The sequence below is a fragment of the Solea senegalensis genome, linkage group LG1, assembly GCF_019176455.1.
Source record: "Solea senegalensis isolate Sse05_10M linkage group LG1, IFAPA_SoseM_1, whole genome shotgun sequence".
Taxonomy (NCBI): Eukaryota; Metazoa; Chordata; class Actinopteri; order Pleuronectiformes; family Soleidae; genus Solea; species Solea senegalensis.
The window spans coordinates 10414202-10435079 of NC_058021.1; the positions used below are offsets into that span (position 1 = coordinate 10414202).

The 20878-nt window shown below is 40.5% G+C and overlaps 2 protein-coding genes across 5 annotated transcripts; both read left to right on the top strand.

Annotated features, from left to right (window-relative positions):
- Nucleotides 1–1966: 1966 nt before the first annotated feature.
- gpx4b (glutathione peroxidase 4b) lies at nt 1967–6565 on the top strand. Its single transcript, XM_044045935.1, has 7 exons — nt 1967–2050; nt 3391–3485; nt 3778–3922; nt 4089–4240; nt 5050–5074; nt 5181–5240; nt 6051–6565. The coding sequence occupies exons 1-7, from the start codon at nt 1982–1984 to the stop codon at nt 6081–6083; spliced, it is 579 nt and encodes a 192-aa protein (XP_043901870.1). The 5' UTR covers nt 1967–1981; the 3' UTR covers nt 6084–6565.
- Nucleotides 6566–7396: 831 nt separating this feature from the next.
- On the top strand, nt 7397–20645 carry LOC122779110 (phosphatidylinositol 4-phosphate 5-kinase type-1 gamma-like). 4 transcript variants are annotated; one of them, XM_044041198.1, is made up of 18 exons: nt 7467–7825; nt 11434–11462; nt 11598–11687; nt 11799–11929; nt 12033–12150; nt 13635–13787; nt 14270–14569; nt 14803–15011; nt 15328–15411; nt 15586–15634; nt 15740–15824; nt 15936–16100; nt 16542–16698; nt 16805–16873; nt 16972–17470; nt 18530–18604; nt 19223–19306; nt 19418–20645. In XM_044041198.1, exons 1-18 carry the CDS (start codon nt 7729–7731, stop codon nt 19418–19420), a joined length of 2397 nt encoding a protein of 798 aa, XP_043897133.1. In that variant the 5' UTR covers nt 7467–7728; the 3' UTR covers nt 19421–20645. The 4 variants fall into 4 exon arrangements, with proteins under 4 accessions (XP_043897159.1, XP_043897133.1, XP_043897139.1 ...); XM_044041213.1 differs by lacking the exon at nt 7467–7825 and adding an exon at nt 11031–11141; XM_044041224.1 differs by lacking the exons at nt 18530–18604; nt 19418–20645 and adding an exon at nt 18167–18201 and having other exon boundaries at nt 7397–7825; nt 19223–19283.
- Nucleotides 20646–20878: the final 233 nt, after the last annotated feature.

The window sequence follows — 20878 nt, forward strand, 5'->3', positions numbered from 1 at the left end:
TGGTCAAAATTCAGCTCTTCACAAAGACTCAAACATAAAATAAAAACACAATAAAGCATTACTTTAATGTTGTTGTTCAGTGAAATAAATATCACATTTCACAGAATCACATATAAGTTTTGTTCCAGTTTCTTTCTCGACATAACTTGCATGCTTTATCCTAAGATATAATGAATTGTACCAGAGACATTATATAAGACTTGGACTCTGCACAGTTAATTCTTCTTATAAATAGATAGTGCCCACTGCTGGAAAAATGGCAAAACTACAGCTTTGATAACATTTTCTCAGATTGTACAGTTTTAGTTTCTTGTCTGTATTATTATTTATATATATATATATATATATATATATATATATATATATATATATATATATATATATATATATATATATATATATATATATATACCAATTCTGTTCTATTTCCAATTTTAGAGTGTAGTGGGAAAGCATCTGTATTGTGCTTGCATATCGCTGGCAAATGAATGCTCATTGGTCCAGGCTTTTGAGTTCCACAAGAAAAGAAATACAATTTTTATTTCAACATGTTCATGAACAATATGAGACAGAATCTTCACTAACTCTTCTGTTATGTTGGTGACTTGACACCCCATTGTTCTATGGACTCCACAACTCCAGGTTGTTTTGCTCTGTTTAGAAGTCATTAATTAATTTGGACAAATAAAGGATTCCCCGTGTCCGTTCATGCTGTTTTGTTTTGGGGATGATTGAGTTGCAACATTAAGGTATCGCTGACAACATTGTGCAAACATTTTCTGCGAAAATGATATATTACGTACACAGCCAGTACATTCAAATGTGCTTTATTTGCCTTCCAATTTTTAGTGTGTTTGGGTTGAGTATAACAACCTGTTTAGACAGGAAATCAGACGTCATCAAGTAGTTAAACCTCATGATAAGTCTCCTGTGACTGAGGGAGCACCAACAATGATCGAAGTGACTTGGCTGTTTCACAGCAGTGATTACTTCATTTGTTCTGCTCTAGATTAAGAGTTTTAGTTTTGACAGTTGTTACAGCCACAATAAGGATAAGTAAAAAGGCCAGTTAACTGTTTGGTTAAAATATCGTCTTATTAACTTGAAAGGAGATTATAAGGTTTTATTAAACAAGAAAAAAAGCTGCGACGTCCTTCAGTGGGCGGGGCCTACAGTCGTGAAGTTAGCTTTTGGTTCGTATATTGGGATCTCATAGGGACCATCAATAAACTCTTATCCCACATTGGCTTCAAATTGAAGCTATATAGTATGACTATCCTAGACCAAGAGGGCTCTTAATAGTTCATGTAAATATTCTTATTTACTTATTATATATGTATATTTCCATACCTTCAATAAAACATGACTTACTGACTTCAAATGAAAACCAAATTACTACTATATACAAATAACCATTTTTATTAAAAACATAGGTGTGGATGCAATAAAGAATTATTTTATTTTTTCCTTAAAAAAATCTGATACCTGTCTCCTCATCTGAAGCATTTTTATCTTAAGAGTGAGTGGTCTTTGGACGTAAATCCAGAAAGGCGCCATTAGTTGGCCTCTTTGACCTACTTTATTCCACTTCCAATTGTGTAAATAGTGCTACATTTGAATGGAACTGAAAATCAAGACATACGCCTCATGTAAAGGACATCCTAACCTCCGAACTTTCAAAAAATGTAACAGTAAACAGGACGTGAATATGTCTCTTTTGCACTGGCTACCAAAACAGAGTAATATATGTTTACATAGTTAAGATTTGTTTTGAAGATAAACGTTGGATATTGCACATTTGAAGTTTGCAGTTTGGAGTCAGTGGGTGACATGCCGCAAGCTAATGAAATAATTAGAATTCGCCCCTGTTTCAAACTGGAATGTTTTGATGGTCCCTAAATGAAAATCTAATCCTAGAGTCCAACCTAAACCTAACTTCATTTAGTACACGTGACAGCCGGCGTCATCATTTGTGGCCGCCATGCGGCTGTTGATAGCCAGAGCAGCGTTAGTAGGACTGGTGGCGAGTAGAGGAATATTGAGAACCATGGTGAGTACACGCTATCAAAATATACGTCTTCACGTTTATATTAACTGTGGCTTTAATGTAATTGCATGTGCTGCTGTTACAAAGCGGACATTTGGACTCCACTTCAAGATGTTTATTTATAAATGCAGTGCAGCGGCTAAATGTGTCCCCTATTTGTAGGGTAAAACAAACTAATGCGTAATGTCAACATCTTTTAATGGTACAATGACTGGGTTTAATTAACGGTTCACTCCTCTTGCTAGATTGAATATCCGATGCTCACTAACTGAACTCATATCGAATTTTCCTGTTTCAGTAGCTTAACTGATATTATTCGCTTGTTGTACGTTAAGCTAACTTTGCTATCGGGTACCGCCCCCGATATCTGATAAACTGCAGATTATGTATAAGTGAAACGGTGTAACCGAATGTCAGACCAGCAGGGAAGGCCCAATAATGATGTAAATACTTAACGTCCTCATGTTAATCCCTTGCTGTGAAGGCATTGGATTTAAGTGTGTTGTTATGTCTAGCTTTTGTATAGACACATACAAGCCAAATGAAACACCTTTTTATTCCAATGTGTTTAAAAGAACCAAATGGGCCAAAGTGTATCGGAGTTTCACTTCCTTCCATTTTCTCCCATTTGTCATGAGTCGAATGTATTTAATTCATGACTCAATAGGAATTTCAGTGCGTACAGCCTACTTTTGCACTGTCCAATTTAAATATAATCATAGCCACAACGAAAGTTAAATATTTACTTTCTATAATATATGCTACTCGTTGCACTTATGAGTAGCACTTTATAATTTGGCTTACTTGAAGCACTTGCTTACTTTTAGCTCTTGTTGGTACTCAAATGTTGAAATGCACTTATTGTAAGTCGCTTTGGATAAAAGCGTCCGCTAAAGGACATGTATTATACTCACCAGCTTGTTCTTTAGGTACACAATAATACCTGATGAAGTAACCAATGGTCTACTGTTGCTGCACATTTGCTTCTATGTTTCTGCATACATTGGTTCTGACAAGGGATTATTTGGGTCACTGTTGTCTTTCTATAATTTTTAGTCAGTATGGTCATTCTCCTCTGACATCAACGTGGTATTTTCTCAATGTTTTCTCCTTTTTTCAGACCGCTACCTTTAAACCCCTAGAGATGTTTGAGTGTGGAAATGCCAGTAGATCAAACTTAACTCTTATAGAAACTGGTAGTAGCTTGTGTCTCCCACACCTAAGATTGAGCTTAGGTTTAACCTTTGGTTTGTTTTTGTGTACTTTAACCTCAACAGGTTATCTCCAATGGTCTTATTCAATCACACACACACACCTTTTATACAATGTTCATTTTTATGCAGTGTGCTCAGGCGGTAGACTGGCAGAGTGCCAAGTCCATCTACGAGTTCTCCGCCAAAGATATTGATGGAAATGAAGTGTCCCTTGAGAAATACAGGTAATATGTGACCTCAATTACCCTAATGATTTCACGAACTCTAAGGATGCAGCGATTTAATATCTTGTATTGGGTTGATTTTTTTTAATTTTTTTTATATTTGTTAAACACACAGTTGTCATATGCCCAGGTTCTACTTCTAGCTCTTGTATGTACCCAAATGTTGAAATGTACTTGTAATGTAAGTCGCTTTGGATAAAAACATCTGCTAAATGACATGTAATGTAATGTAATACTTTCTCTGTCTAACTTCCTGTTTGTTCTGTGGTGGGGTTTTTTTCCCCCCCGTCAGAGGAAATGTATGCATCATTGTAAATGTAGCCTCTAAATGAGGAAAGACCAAAGTGAACTACACTCAGCTAGCGAGAATGCACGCCTCCTATGCTGATGATGGTTTACGTATCCTGGGCTTCCCATGCAACCAGTTTGGAGGACAGGTAAATGCTATGATAGATGAATGTCATTTATCAGTGAATCATCTTAACATCATTGAGTTCAGACAGTGTACAGTGGATTCTTGCATATTTTGAATATACTGTAGAAGCTTGTGTTCATATAATGTTAAATTTCTTTCTTTTGTCTAACTTTTTATCTGTCTTGCAGGAGCCTGGTACTGAGGCAGAGATCAAAGAGTTTGCTAAAGGTTACAATGCTGAGTTTGATCTCTTCAGTAAGATTGAGGTGAATGGAGACAATGCTCACCCTCTGTGGCAATGGATGAAAGCACAGCCGAAAGGCAAGGGGCTGTTTGGAAAGTGAGTTATTGTCCTATTTCACCATGAAGTCAACACATTTGTATTCATTATCAGTTTTCAATCTCATGTTGGGGATCAGCAAAATCATGTCTGAGCTAGTCCTACCTGAAACTGGTTTGGGTATTGTGAAATAGATTGCAACATACCCAGAAATTCTGCATCTATAAGTCCAGTCACAACTCATTAGGCACATTTGATTTTGATGGTGAGAAAAATTGTGTGACTAAATGGTCTCATTTGTATATTATTTGTATATTATTTGCATAGGCCCGTGGTAGTTGGGTGGGGCTGCGAATCAGCAGAGACGCCACGTTATGATATTATCACAATATTATTGCAAAATACTGAATCACAATAGCTCTAATCAGAGTGAGCACACTGGCATCTAGTGGACTGAAATGTCAAAATGTGATGTTTATTTGTAACATCAGTAAAAAAAAAAAATTATATGCTTAAAAAAAAATCAGTACTTAATGTTTCAAAAGTGACATAATATTGCCACGCAAAATATCACAATGTTTCACTGTACTGATTTTTCCTTTTCAACCCTAGTTGGACAGTATTGGCTGAATTCCTGCCACTTTTTTAGAATGTTGAGGTATTATTGTGCCTATGTATGCCTTTTTTCTGGGAATCCAGCATTTGAACTGACTTCCTAAACAGTTTCACTAGAAAAAGTATATTCTGTTGGAGGACTGGATGCAGCAGTTACTCTTCAGATGATGAATCATTTTCAATCTTGCTGCTTATCGTTTGTGTAACAGTTGAATTTTCAATCATTTATTTCCTTTCCTTCTTCGTCATCACAGTGCCATCAAATGGAACTTCACAAAGGTAAATTACCGCATAGTTGAAAGTAAATTTTTGTTCAAATTTCTCAGTATATTTCTTATGAAAATAAATATGTGTGCTAATATTGGAATGTCTTGTTTCTCGATAGTTTCTTATAAATAAAGAAGGACAAGTGGTGAAGCGATATGGTCCAACAGATGATCCCACTGTAAGTAGTATGCTCTTTGTTGAATTGGGTGTTTTACTTGTTAGGGGTTTGTGGGTATGTGTATTCATCCTGTACTGTCATGGCTTTGGTGCATGACGCCATACAGTGAATGCATTGGACTGTGACTGAGTGGGTATAAAAGTCAGTCACTCATCACAGTACCCACAATTGAGTCCAGGGGGCAGTAATGCCGTGTGCCAACCTCTGTTACACAACAAATGCAGGAGGAAAGTCCTCACAACACATCATGCTATCATGGTGAGTTCAGTTGACGCATGAGAGAAATAAAAAAAGAAAATCATTATTTAAATCACGCAAGGAAAGCATTTTTGCTGGTAATGTGTTATGCTGAAATGTCTCCACCTCCACTGAGAGAAAAATTGAGAGACTTTTGAGGTGTTTTTATTATTGTATCACATCGATTTGAAGCTCTTAAGCTCTGATAGCATCTGTGGGCATCGTACACACACACTGCAGCTCTCTGACACACAGATATGTAAAAAATGTAATGATAATATCTTTTAAATTGGTCACACGTTCATTGTGACTTCATCATGAAATAAGGAGTGTAGTCATAATACTCTTGCAGATATCTATAGCAACAATACATGTTAATTTTCAGACAATCACATTACAGTTTGGGCTGTTTTGTTGCATTTTTTTCCTCGTATGACCCAGCTACAAAATAAGGCATTGAAAAAAAGTGTACATTTTGTGATAAATGGCTCTCTATCCGTCCACGTTTCTTTAGTAGATGCCATTCATTATGTATCATCTCTTAGTGAAATCTTTATTTGTTTGTTTTTGCAGGTGGTGGAGAAGGACCTGCCCTCATATATGTAACACAGCTGTGTTCTTTTTGGTCTCCTGACCTCTCCTATGGACGTCAGGGTGTTAGTGTTTGTGAGTCTCTGGACCAGTGACGGCCTGTCTGTAAACCCACCTCTGGGCGGGGCAGGCCTGATGATTTCCTGCGTGCAACTAGACGCCAGAGCCCCACCCACATCAAATCCTACAAGTCCATATGAGAGGTCATTTCACCAGTTATTCAAAGTAGAGGTGCTTCAAATTTTACTTCAGCCTAAAACTAGTCATTCCAATACAACTTCTAATACAAATACTATCTTGTTCTTTCTGAATGTGATTGGTAGTTAAGTTCATGCATGTGTCTGTGTAAACACACTTAGGATGCCATAAATTTCACACATTTCTGAAATACTAATTTTAATTTTAATTTCTAAAATATAATATTGTTTGCACTTAAGTTATGAAAGGATCATGTAACATGCATTATTTATCAAAAATAAATGCTGTTAAATGTTTAACTGATGGCTTGTTACTTATTTTTTTGAATTTTTTTGAATGTTCTGCAATATATATATTTATAAATAATAATTGAAGGTTGTATGTTGCAGTTTGAACTACATTAAGATTTAGGGTTAGTTTTAACTATGTCGTATATGTTTTAATATTTGCTCAAAAACTAGTAATCCCTGGCAGAAGTTATTATTCTGCCTGGGCTCTGTCAAACGATGCTATCGGACCTAACTGTGGGAGCGTTTGTGTGTATACAGGACACATGTTTATCCATCCAACCAGTTTGCAGCTGTCATGCTTTACAAGAGTGGTGTTGCCATTGCCAAACTTGTATATTGTAGCATATAAAACAAAGTCAAAGCAGTTGCATGCAGCCGTGCTATGATGACTCAGCCCGTTGAGGGGGTACTATAGTAATGGAAAACCATACCAAACTGTAGAGTTGTGCCGAGGCAGGGCTTGCTGGGACTGAATCGTGGAAAAGTGCCAAAATAGATCTCCAGAGTTCTGTGGTTTATTTCAAGGTAGGCCAATCCATGCCAGTATTTTGTTGTTGTTTTTTGGTGGTTTTATTAACAGCTTGTTTTCTTTTTGTATAGTTCTTGAATTTCATAAATGCAACAAAATATAATAATTTTATATGTGTAGTTTATCTATATATACATTTCATAAAATCATTTTATGGGACTAATAGACCCTGATTGTAGAGGTTGTGGCCTACATCCGAAATTGACTTATTTAGATTTAAAAGAGTCAAAATGTATTTACCGTTATTTTTAATTAACATGTTGGTATCTGCAATGCTGATTCTGGATAGTGGAATTTAATGTAACAACATTTGGAAAAGACCTTCCCGACATAAACAGTGTACGATAAGCGCTGACACGTCACAGGACGACGCTGGAGAGTAGCGGCACGCGCATCACAGGTGACGTAGAGCAGCGGCAGAGACGATCATCAGCGCCGGCGGCTGCTTCTCACCGAGGCGAAACAAACAGCCACGCAGCGTCGTGCAGTCACAGCATGTAGTCATTGATTAGTGCACTCAGTATATCGATGGCAGGATTTATGACGGACACTGTGGAAGCGCGCGCCGCCGCTGCATCTGCTTCTCTTTGAGGAAAGACCGCCGGGTGCCCGCGCGTCGTCGCGAGGAAGAAGCGTCCCGGAGATGGAGGAGGAGAGGACTGCGGAAACCGGGGATGAGGGGACAGCGAGCGAGGCTCTGGCTGCCGGCCTCACCATCCAGCTCGACCAGGGAGACTCCGGTGAGTATGTCTTTCCAGTGACAGAGGGACTCGTCCCTAAATGGCAACCCATCATTCAAAACACGTGACAGGATTGCAACAATTAACCGATTAATCGACAATTAATGTTATGTAAAAAATAATAATAATATGTGATTAGTCAGTTTGAGTTATTTTACTATGGTTTCAGCAAATATAATATATAAATATAATCTTTTCTAGTGTCTTTGGTATGGAGAAGGAAAACAAATAATAACAGGACATTTAAGGAGCTGAAAAATGAAAGGAGTATGGTAATGGATTCTTTTCTCTTTTTGGCATTTAATTGACCAAACAATTGATTAATCCAGAAAATAAGACACATATTAATCATTCACATACAATAGTTGCAGCCCTGCCAGTGAGAGGATTTTGGACATCAACAGGCAGCACTCTAACCTGCAGCATAATGTGTGAATTCAGCCCAGCACACAGGGAATAACTACATTATGTCACTTAGGAACAGGAACCTAAGCTGTGGAAATGAATAATCGATTGCTAGGTTAGATAACGGTGTCAAGACTGAAGTCACTGCTTGCTGCTCTGCTGCTAATGGTGTCAGTGGTTTGCTGCAGGCTGGCACAAACACAGGTTGTGCCAAAAAAATAATGTGCACACGCTCACTCTCACGTGAGTGAACCGATGAATGCGTTTGACCTGACTGAGCTGTTCACGTGTCGAGATGATGACATTTTTATTCTTCTCCTTTGTGTCCATAATTCTTCTTTTGTCTCTCACTCTTCCTCGTCCTCGCTAAATCTGGAGAGTGCCTTTACATAATCTGATGTGGAATTATAGCATAAACCGCACTCTAATCCCCTCATGTAGATCAATTCCAAGCATGGATGTTTATGCCGTAGCTGTAAATACTACACAATGTGCAGTATGAGGTTTATGATATAATGTGCAGAGACAGTGCGGGAAGTGGGGAAGAAAAACAAGTGCCAGTTCTCCTCCTATCCAGATGAGGCGTGTATGTCTGGGGGTATCACTAAATCATTAGATTGTGACATTTTGAAGATGTTAGTGATTTTCACGACATCAGTTTAACTTGTATATTTAGATTATCCTAAACATTTCCAGCATTGATTTAAACTTGAAGCACACAGTCTGTTTTTTTTCACTAAGCAAACATCAGTGAAAAAGATATTGTTCCTTTTAAATAAAACCTCTATCGACACTAGAAACACACTAGGCCGGGGCTATTAAAGACAGAAGTATCCAGGCATATCCAGTGCATAGAAATAATAAAAGTACTGTACCTGAGCACCTGGGGGGCTAGCAATAATGTTTTTCACTTTGAAATATAAATAGTTTGGTCAGTCTGTCCTCAAAGGTGCGCAGTAGTAGCTGTCACTAGTTTCTATTTAAAATGAACAAGAAAATAGCTTGTGAGCATCATATGCTCGTGTCAACATGCATTTAAGAGAATACAAAAGAGCTCTATCAATGCTGGCAAACCTATCATGCTACTCGGAGAGCCTGGGTCGCCATTTGAATGGGCTGACCCTCGCAAAAACGTAATGTAACCTCGGAAATTAAGAAGTTTTTGCCCTCATCAGCTCAACAGATCCAACAAGTTGTCTTTACATGTGCTTGTTCACCCACACGTTTGTATACAGATGGTTATTATTTAATCCACCTCAGGGCATGGAAACATACACCTGCGTTTAGTGTTGCATTAAAGTCACAGCAAGAGAGAGAGAGAGAACTAATCCTTCTAAACACCGACAAATATCTGTCAGTATTAAAGCTTTTGGTGATTTTTGTGCAGTGCAGGAATGAGAGACGAGATCTGAACACTGCCATAGTGAGAGACATGGAGAGGTTTTTTTGTGTTGCATACAGTAAAAACACACTGACACACATACAGTACGTTATTGATCAATAAAATAAAAATGCCACCAAAAGTTTGTCCCGTTAGTTGCCTGCAGCCCCAGTGGCACTTTATACAGACGTGACCCTAATCCCACAAAGACTCTGTGTTTGTGTGTGTGTGTGTGTGTGTGCGCGTGCGTGCGTGCGCAGCTCAGGATACACCTTGACAATGTTCAGTCGTGCAGACTTTGATGCAGCATTACTCAGATAACAGGTGCGAGTAGATGTGTGTGGTACAAAGAAACCTGAAAGATTCCTCTTCATTGTCTTTGTTAATGTTTTAGCCACTGTAGTGCTGTAGCATGGATCTACTGTATGCCTGTGTTAAGTTTATGTATCGATCAGCCGGATGAACACTGACCCACATATGTCAACCACTACTGCATTGATTGGTGATGCTGTTTCTTTGCATCTAGCATCAGGTTAACGAGTAATTTGGTTCCTGACCCCAGTAGCTGCAAAACTCATGACATGCCCTTCAGCCTCTTTGACCCCAATACTATTGTCCTTGTTTCTATGTTTTATTGGTTTTATTTTATGTTTTTATCGTTTGTATTGTTTCATATGCTGTCTGTTTTATGTGTATGCGATGTGCAGCACTTTGGTCGCCTCAGTTGTTTGTTGTGTGCTATAGAAATAAATTTGCTTTGGATTGGAACCACACAGAAACACATAGCCTAGATAGAGACTATTTAGGCCTACAAATAGCAATCATATATCAATATCTTGATTATTTTCTTGATTAATCGATGAATTGTCTGGAATGGCATCTTTAAATCTTTTAAACATTCACTTATTCAGTTCAGTGTCACAGAGGTGCAGAAAGAAAGAAATCTCACTGAAATCATCAGAGAAATAAAAAATTAAAAAATCGCTGGATGTTTTCATACACAATTCTTATTATGTCATGTCTCTGTGGCAGCACCATATGCTTCGTTGTGTGTGTTGTGCGCTTTAACATGGCTTAAGGATTCATTATCCCTTCTCTGCCAGCAGCACTTAACCCTAAACTAACCCTTAATCTTCACCTCGCATGACCTGAAATTCAGCATCATGATGCAAACCAAGTTTTTAGTATAGTGTGTGTTGTTTTGTTTCATCTCCCGTTCACTTCCTCTGTTCTGTCACACTCGTCCTCTTCAGGGCGCACACGCACGTACAAACACAGTCGAGTTGTGTCCTTCATGTCAGACGGAAGGATTCTTCCTAATCCTTCCGTCTGATTGGTTAGGAATGTGATCTGGAAACGTCAGCCAATGGCAACAATCAGATTATGGAGGAAGTCAATCCAATAGTGTTTTTAACCTCTCAGTACAAATCTGACTGGAACTGGAAAATTATACTCTTCTGTTGTCTGAAAAAGGAATGTCAGATTTTGTTATAGCCGGGATCTGGTTTTCCTTTTTGGAATAGCACGTCGGTAGGCATCGGACGAAAATAACGCCTTTGTGTGTATTTTAGCTGTGTCTTTGTAAATGTCTTAACATGTTTACTTCGTCTAGTGTTTCTATGCATGTTTTAAATCTAATTTTGTTTTGTTTTATAGCCCCTTTTTTCCCCCTCCCTCAAAAGGTCCTGCCATAGTTGTAAATAAGAAAAATAAATAACAAGGACCAAGGTTGATGTAGTTGATTTTTATGCACAATTAATTAATTGTGCTAAATCATAAAAAATCATTTTCCACTCTTAAATCTCTTTGTTTCTGTCCACAGATTCAACCAAGAAGTCTCAGACAACAGAGGTGAGGGGAGGCTTTACAGCAGCCATGCACCACGTCTCACGTGTTTGTCTTATTGTCCTTGTCTCTCTCTGGTCTTTATTCACTGAATATGACCTCCGATCACACACGACCCATGCGGTGCTTTCCTTGTGACAGATGCCGTCCCCATTTGGACTGGGCCCCGCTCATGAGAAGAAGATCGGCCACAGGAGGATTGATGCCTCTGGTGAGACAACATACAAGAAGGTAACGCTCTTCTTCCTCACTTGTTTTTCCTCCGTGTACTTGGTGTCACGATTTCTTCATGTACAGTACCTTCCTCCCACACCTCTGTTGTTCTCTGTTCTCCACCTCCAGACAACCTCCTCTGCCTTGAAAGGAGCCATCCAGCTGGGTATTGGCTACACGGTTGGCAACCTCAGCTCCAAGCCTGAGAGAGATGTGCTGATGCAAGACTTCTATGTGGTTGAAAGCATCTTCTTCCCCAAGTGCGTTTGCATGCGTGTGTTTTGTAATTATGAGCACATGCGTGTGGGTAGTACCTTATACAATATCTCAGCTTTTTTTTACTCTTCGTGATGCTCCACACAGTGAAGGCAGCAACCTCACACCGGCCCACCACTTCCCAGACTTCAGGTTTAAAACCTACGCTCCTGTGGCCTTCCGCTACTTCAGGGAGCTGTTTGGAATTCGACCTGACGACTACCTGGTGGGATCTTTGTTTTTCTCTGATGAAGTGATGATGATGAATGTCTGTGCTGTTTCCTGTTATATGCAGCATATTATTTGTGGTGAAGTCGCGTTACACTACGTTATCGTTCCCTTAATTTGTCTGAGATGAGTAGAAATTGTGTTTTGTTTCTCTTGCTTGTTACATTTACAAAAACAGCATAAAAACGAACCCTCACAAGTACTCACTCAGCTGCATGTTTAAGCTCACACTACCTGTGCCAGAAGATTAGCAGACTAAAGCTGTCTTTTTTAAACTCTTTGTACTGTGGCATATTAGACAGGAAGTATTTAGTGTCCACGTGTGTGTGTGTGTGTTGGCGGTGAAGGGGTGGGGTGCCAATGCTGCCAAACGGCATTGCCTCAACTTAACCATTAGAATGACTTGATTGGACAAATGAACAGTAGACGGTGGTCACATTCACGTCCACAAATCTCTTAAATGTCCGGTGTAATTCTAGAAACACCACTGATGTTGGACTGTTGGGCTGCTGTGTTGTTCACTTTAGTTAAACATATATGTCTGGACGTTTTTGCTTATTTTAACCATAAAAGGGCCAGAGAATGTCCTGTGAGTAATTGCTTTTGCCCATTTTTCCAGAATAACGTTCAATATCTGGCAGTTATTTACAATTTACTGCACGATAAAATGGTGTATTAACTATTAGAATGATCAAATTTGAAATTTGAACAGTAGGAAACATGTTTAGAATAACATTTGTTTCAATTTCTTTCTCAATGTCCAAAAACAGGTTAAAAAATAGAAACTATAGGCGTTTTTCTAACGCGCCCCTCTCTGTCAACAAAGGCGCTGATTCTCTGGCTTCCTGCAACAGTGCAAGTGAAAATGACCGTTATAACCGCAAGTGCGCTTGTGGAAACGTTATGTCTGCGATACGCTCGGTGTTACAGGGTTAATAAACATTAAAATGTAAATATGCCAGGTTATAGCCTGAGGCTAATGTCTGCCTGTAGGCCCCTGGCAGGTCGATTGGGATGAAAACACCTTCAGGTAAACAAACATAGGAACATGAGCGCTCACAAAAATACAAAAGTTACACACACTAACTTACTATACATGTACAGTACATACATACAGATACAGTTAAATACAAAAAGACAAGTGCCAGGGACATTGGATGGTAGTAAAGTGCTAATGTTTAAGACGGGTCAGTTATTGAACATGTTATCGGGGGTATAAAGTTGCATAATAGCTTGGTTGCACAAAGCTTCTTCAAACATTGCACTCGAAAGTCTTATCACAATTATGTTGACTAATTGAACGTTATGCTGCGTCCAGTAGGAGCACTGCATGTCTGCAGGCTCATCCAAGTGTTATGAAATGAATATGAAATTTACAAACAGAGCATTTCTTCAAAACAAGGAAGGCGAGCTCGACAGCTTTAATATTCAGACTCAAACAAAGATCTGACTAATTCTAATCTGTGTTCCCGCTCTGTCTAGTATTCTCTGTGTAACGAGGCACTTATCGAGTTGACAAATCCCGGAGCAAGTGGCTCCATATTCTACGTTACCCGCGACGACGAGTTCATCATCAAAACTGTGCAGCACAAGGAAGCTGAGTTTCTACAGAAATTACTCCCTGGATACTATATGGTAAGAGAGCAACTTCCTTGTGTGTGATATTATCATTTTTATTCTCAGCTTTTCATCCATTTGTAGTCTGTTTTAAATGTTTTCCTTTGTCTGCCTGTTGGAAATGTGTGATTACAGCCGACTACTGAAATATCAATATGCACTTGGAGGATTGAGGGAAACATTTTCCACATGCTCTTGTGGCATGTTTGTGAACATGAGCACGCATTCTTAAGAGCAGCGCAGCAGCTGAAACTTGAACTCGTCTTGATCCTCTTTATCCTACCTCTTGGTGTTTGGTGACGCCACCAGGCCGCCTTCTTATACATAAGAGCCAAGAGGTTGCACCCGATAAAGACAGGGGCTAAGTTCTCCATAATAGTTTAAGCGTGCACACTGCAGCCACTGTGGGTGGGGTCACGCTGTCAGGCAGGTGCATGTGTTATTACCAGATAATCCTTATTTCTTTTTGCTCTTTGTCCACTGCACCAACCCTTTTCCAGAACTTGAACCAGAACCCCCGAACCTTGCTGCCAAAATTCTTTGGCCTCTACTGCGTCCAGAGTGGAGGAAAGAACATCAGGGTTGTTGTGATGAACAATATCTTGCCACGCTCGGTGCGCATGCACCTCAAGTTTGACCTGAAGGGCTCCACGTACAAGAGGCGAGCGTCCAAGAAGGAAAGAGAGAAGTCCAAACCCACCTTTAAAGACTTGGACTTTATGAGCGACGTTCCTGAAGGCCTGATTTTGGACCAGGACACGTACAGTGCTCTGGTGAAAACACTGCAGAGAGACTGTTTGGTGAGAAAAAAGCCGTATTGACTGAACAAGTGGTCGCTTCCAAATCACTTTAAAAAAATAAATCCAAAGTAGTTGAAAGACTACCATACAAAATAAAAATAATTAACTTCATTTGGAGCTCAGAATTTACACCATAATTATCATAAATTCTAAATCTTGGAAGCTTGAGGGATGTTCTGAAATGTCCCTGTGTGTGTGTGTGTGTGTGTGTGTGTGTGTGTGTGTCATTTCAGGTTCTGGAGAGTTTTAAGATCATGGACTACAGTTTGCTGCTTGGAGTCCACAATAAAACCCAAGCAGAAAGAGAATATCAGTCCCAGGGTTCACCTGCAGGCGGCGGGGATGAGAAGAGGCCTGCAGCTCAGAGAGCTCTGTATTCCACCGCTATGGAGTCCATACAGGGAAGCTCCACCTGCAGAGACACGCTTGACCACGATGACTCGTGAGTCACAGTTTCTTCATTTTTTCTTTTGCTAAGCTCTGCCTTTACCAAGCACATCAGGGAACGATGGTGGCTTTCTTCTTTATTTGGGTTGTACGTTTCCGCCTCACTATGCAGAAGTTGCAGTTTACCCGTCAAGCAAGGCCCTTGCTTAAAGTACATTTAAAAGGCTACAAAAATCAAAAAGCAATGTTTATTTTGAAGCAAATATACACATATGCAAACACACTTATGGGTAGTATATGCAGTTACAGCCAAACACCCTCCTAAATAAAATTGTTCTAATTATTGTCATGTTTTCTTTTCCATCCCGCAGCATGGGTGGTATTCCAGCTGTGAGCAGTAAAGGAGAGCGCCTCCTGCTGTTCATCGGGATTATTGATATTCTGCAGTCCTACAGGTAAGAAAAGAGGAAACCAGTGGCTAAAGATGTGGAACAGTTTGAAAGAAAAAGAAAAATGAAGGATATGAATTGCAACGTTGTCCCTTTTCGTCTCTGATCCAGCCTGCAGTTACCAAGTAACCTCTATAAGTCTGTGAATCAACTAAATAATTGAATTGTCTTGTCTGACAGACTGAGTAAGAAACTGGAGCACTCTTGGAAATCTCTCATCCATGATGGGGTGAGTTGCTCTCACGCAATCGTTGCAATAATAATCTGCAAAGCAAATCTCACCGTGCACCGTGAAACTGCTTTTTTGGTGACTGGTGCCTCTCCATGCTCACAGGACACAGTGTCCGTTCATAGGCCTGGTTTCTACGCTGAGAGGTTCTACAAATTCTGTAGCGCCATCGTGTTCAAGAAGAGCAGCTGTGAGTGTGCAAGTGTGCGTTAAACACAATACTTTGTTCCCTTGACGACATCGGTGGAAACAAGCAATCGTTTCGTGCTTACTCTGACTTCTGTGTCCCCTGCTTTCATAGCACTGCGGTCCTCTCCGTCTAAAAGGGGCAGAGGGGCTCTGTCCATGTCCAAGTCCGGCGCTGGAACCAGTTCAGCTGGACAACGACCCTCACTGAGTGAAGAGATGCAGGAAAACTTGGAGAACCTGCGAGGAGCTCGCGGCTTCCCCACGCTGGAGGAAAATGGTAGAACTTCTTTTAATCTTCTAGTAGTTCACTAACTGTAACAGTAAGTGTTAAAATGCGATGCTTTAACACCTGAATTTGATAGTCTGGCATTATTTGAACTGTGTGGTTCTAACTCTTGTAAATTATATGATTTGTTTTATACATGCAGCAAAATGAGAACAAATAATGCCACCATTATGGTACACTGAGGGTTCAGTAATGAACATTTAAATAATGTTAATAAAAAGAGAAACCTGTCTGATGTAGGGTCGTTCAAATAAAGTGTAAAGCTTACTTAAATTAAGATAAACAATGTGTGTACTGCTACCTGTACTGAAAGTAGTACATCTGCAGTAACTGAGGCACAGTGTGGACTAATGTGGTTTGTATTCATATTTGAGATATTCTTTTTCTATTCTATTATTGATCTGTTTCTGTGCTTGTGACTCCACCATTCAGGGAGAGAACCACCCTGCACTCCTCCTTCATTTGAAGATGCCACCACGGCGTCTATTGCCACCACGCTTTCTTCGAACAACTCCTTACCCACCACTCCCTTCGATACCCCAGAGCACCCGCGCTTCAGGAGACAGATGAATTCCCCAAATGTGGTCAGGTGAGAACACGTTTGTGAATCCCCAGTGTCTTTCCTCGTGGGTTCTGTATTCTGTCCAAAGAAACACGCCAGCGTGATTCCCTGTGCCCTGTGTTTTCTCACGTAGGTCACAAAAAGAGATAGTTGAGGTGCATGAGGAAAAGCAGGACACCATAACAGTGGAGGTGGAACTAAGGTGCACACGTATGCAAAATGAAAATGTTAGGAGAGCTGCCTATGGAACAGCATTTTAATGCTGGTTTGGTGTTTGACTGTTTGTCCCGTTTCTCACAGCGAAATCCCCAAGAGCACGGAGCTCACACAGATAACAGAGATGACCTCTCCTGATCATCAGCCCCTCGCCTGTCCTCCGTCCACACCTCCCTCCGTTAGTCCGTCCTCAGCCTACTCCTCCTCCACCCTCCCTCCTTCCTTTGTTTCTTCCTCTTCCGCTGCTGCATCAGCCGCGAGGTCACCGTCCACACGTTCGCCGTCCACCAAACCGCTCACCTCTCCCACAGCTGCTCGGCCTCCCGCGCAGTCTCAGACAACTGCCGAAATCACACTTCCCACCTCGGCGAACGCTTCCACGCTCCCTCCCGCCTCAGCGTTTACTCCCATCTGCCCTGACTCTCCTCGTGCCTCCTCCCACGTCCCGTTCACACCTCCCTCCTCTGCTTCTCCGAGCTCCCAGGCTCCTCGGCAGGCCCCACGCCCGTCGTGCAATCAGCTGTCTTTGTCCAGCAGCCACAACTCCTTGGAAGGAGAGGTGCAAGTGTCTGACATCTACTTCGTAAGTGCTTGTTTTTTTTGTTTTTTTTTTGACTTAATGAACAACTTTCAAAGACGTGAAACAAACTGCGGGACGGGACGTTTAAATATATGCAAATGTGCACTGCGTTCGAAACATTTTCAAATGAGTTCACACAATGCTGATGAAGCGCCACACAACTCTGTCTCTGTGTTTCTCAGTACAGCGGTGTTTAGATGTTGTGTCGTGCGGTGATTAGTTTCATGTCAAGACCGCAGCAAAAACAACTCGGTTTGAATGGAAGTTTATGGAAAATGAGCAAAACATGATGTCTTTTTCACAAAGTTATGTTCTCGTTTAGAGGAAAATAGACGATAACCAACGACGGCACATGTGAGTCTGAGCCATCACAGCTGTGTGTTTATGTGTTTAGGTTGTTATGGGTGACATCATTATCAGTTGTGCTTTGGCCCAGACAGACTTGACATGTTATGATGCTTAGAGAGCAAGACAGCTGCAAGCAGACTCTCCCTCGGTCAGGTTGGATTGTATTCTGTGACGCCACATTCAAATGATGCCACATTATTTCTGTTCACCTAGACCAAACGGGCGAAATTATAACATAAACAACACAAATAATCATCTAAAGTTACTCACTGCATTTTCAAATATCATACCAGAAAAGTAAAAGATATTTTTCTTCCTCTGTCTTTCTTTGATCCGCTGGGTTTCTTACAGCGGGCCAGTCAGGACAGCGTGGTAGAGTTATGATGGTGAGGGGACAGGGTGTGTTTCGAGGTGTGCACGCACTACGGGGTTGCTGTCATTAATGTTTTTTATCTCCAGCGCCTGGCTGCATTCATTCATAGTTCATGCACTTTTGCAGCATGATGTCTTTATTGTCTTGTGTATGACTTTAGGCCTATGGCTCTACATTATCGCACTCATGTTCCATTTTCATTATCGTCTCACTCCAGCTACTGCTTCCCACCATTCTGTAAATTTCTCCTTTGTTGTAACTCACTTCCCTTTTATTTTCCTGTCAACACATTCTGTACATCTCTCTGTGTGTGTGTGTGTGTGTGTGTGTCCATCTATCAGTATGCAGATGGCAGATATTGGGTGTACTCTCCAGTTCTTGGTCGCCGTAAGCTAAACTCTAGCTCAAGTTACAATGTAAGTCACCGCCAGAGTAGTTGTTCTCATATTCAGTGGCATTGTGGGTAACTGTTTCACTCAGACGCTCACAAACACAACTCCTTCAGGATCTTCAAAGGTGTTCTGTAAGGAGCTGTGTGCATTTAAAGGTAGCATGCATCTGTGTGCATCCGTAACACAGTTACCTGCCACGCCTTATATGCCCTCTTCTCGTGTTCACTAGCAGCCAGGTAGCACAGTTGAGCACAGTTCATTCAGAGCTCATGAATGAAATTGTCCGTTAATTAAAGCTGCACTTGGCACTGACTTAAAGCATCTGTAAACCTGGTTGTGAAAAGTTCAATATTTTTTTTATTGTCAACAACGGATCAGGCCTGTGTGTCTTGAATGACAATGAGACAACCTTAATGTCTAGTTTCACCCGTTGAGTTTTCTCTTTAAATTCGTACACTGTATAAACTCACTTTATGCAGCTCAAAGCATTAATTGCTTTCTTTGGAGCACCTCAGACATAAATCAGTACAGTTCAGCTTTAATTAACTCTTTGTCTTCATGCTGAAATCACCCCAAAAGTCACCTCCCTCCTCTCCCCCTTCTTTCTTGTTGTTGCTGCCCTCTGCTGGATGACCATGGAAGACTCAGGAGGACCGGAGCTGGGTGTACTCTCCTCTGCACTACAGCTCAGAGTCCAGACGGAGCTCCGATGGGGAGAGCGAGACAGTAAGTTCTGGGTTCAGACAGGATTGACAGTGACGGCACAGAGCGGCGATGCGTTGATGTGTTTGTGTGCATCCCTCGTGGTAATCTTCTGTGTCTTTAATTCTCCCTCAGTAACTCGCAGTGGAGGTGGCAGTGATGGAGGAAGCCAGAGGTTGTCTCCACATACACAAAGCTGTGAAGTTTTAATAATCAATTTCTGCTTAAGCTCCATGTGGAAGCTCACCTTGAAGACTGTGACACACTAAAGGGAGAAATACACATGGAGGGCAAACCTACTGTGGGTAATGACAAACCATCATCACAAATCATTATGCAAACAAATAGTAAATCATAAACCGCGAAATTCATGGACAATCTGACTCTGAATATCGAGTGGAGGAATAAACTGTGAACGTTTGTACTGTCCATGAGTCACTGTGCACAGTGCCAGCTCTGGCTATGCAATACAAACATACATAGAGACATACGGTGCGTGATGTGAGTTCCTCCTCTTCCAGATGAACGCAAACGTTTATTTTCATTAAGGCTGTATATGATTATATTTTTAGCACCTTACCAATCTATATATGTGGCTGAAGTCTTATGAAATCGTATACGTGTTTTATTTTTGTCATCAGTGTGAAGAAAAAAAAACCCCACCCACTCAAAAACAGTTCATGTTCTGTGTTGCTGTGTTTGTTCCAGTGGTGTTTGGTGATCCACTCAAAATACTTTGGTCTGACTGTGAATGCTTGTGTTCAAAATGCCTTATTGACAAACTCAAACAACAACAACAAAAATACGAACAAAATAAGTAAAAAATATGCAGAGAATTATACTGTGCATAAATACCAAAACAAAATACACAACAGCCATGCATTTACACCCTTTTCAGAACAGAGACATCGAAATAGGGCAAAGGAAGGAGAAATATATCAAGTTATGATTATTGTTTTTTGTAAAACATGTAGAACTGTATGTGTTCAAGCACATGCATGCACGTCTCGTCTGTGCCCGTGTGTCTCTGTGTGCATGTGTTTGCATGCATACGACGAGATCTTTGTTTTTGTCAAACTGTCTAAAGGATGTAACTTCCACCGTGTCTGAAGCAGCTATGAGCATGTGGGCTGTGTGAGAAACGTCAAACATGCTGTACTCCTGCTGCTCTTTGACGACACTGAGTTTATCATGATGATATCTTACCAAATGAAACCGACTGAAACAACATGGCTAAGCACTGCTGGAACTTGTTATGGCATCATTTCAGTTTGCTGAAGCTGCCTGTTTGCAGGCTACAGTATTCGACGAGGATCACTGTGTAAAAGGAATTAAACATTATATTGTGTAAAAAAACAAAAAACATTTTACTGTTGGTTTTTCTTTTCTAACAACAAAGCAGTCGCAAATGTAAGTGTAAAATCCGGCCACCAGATGGCACCACAGTATCTCAGATGTTACGGCTCTTAGTGCTGCCTCATCTTGACTAGGATCTAATTTAGTATTTTGGACTACATGAACACTCCAGACTGTGAGTTGCATTGTAAAACTCAACAGCACAGAGACATATGACAGTATATGAGCTTTTTATGGTGG

Excerpts from the sequence above, each read along its gene's own strand:
- LOC122779110 (XM_044041198.1), top strand. The coding sequence starts at position 7,729 with ATGGAGGAGGAGAGGACTGCGGAAACCGGGGATGAGGGGACAGCGAGC. Across the intron at positions 11,930-12,032 it reads GAAAGCATCTTCTTCCCCAA|TGAAGGCAGCAACCTCACAC; the intron begins GTGCGTTTGCAT and ends TGCTCCACACAG. Across the intron at positions 13,788-14,269 it reads TACTCCCTGGATACTATATG|AACTTGAACCAGAACCCCCG; the intron begins GTAAGAGAGCAA and ends ACCCTTTTCCAG.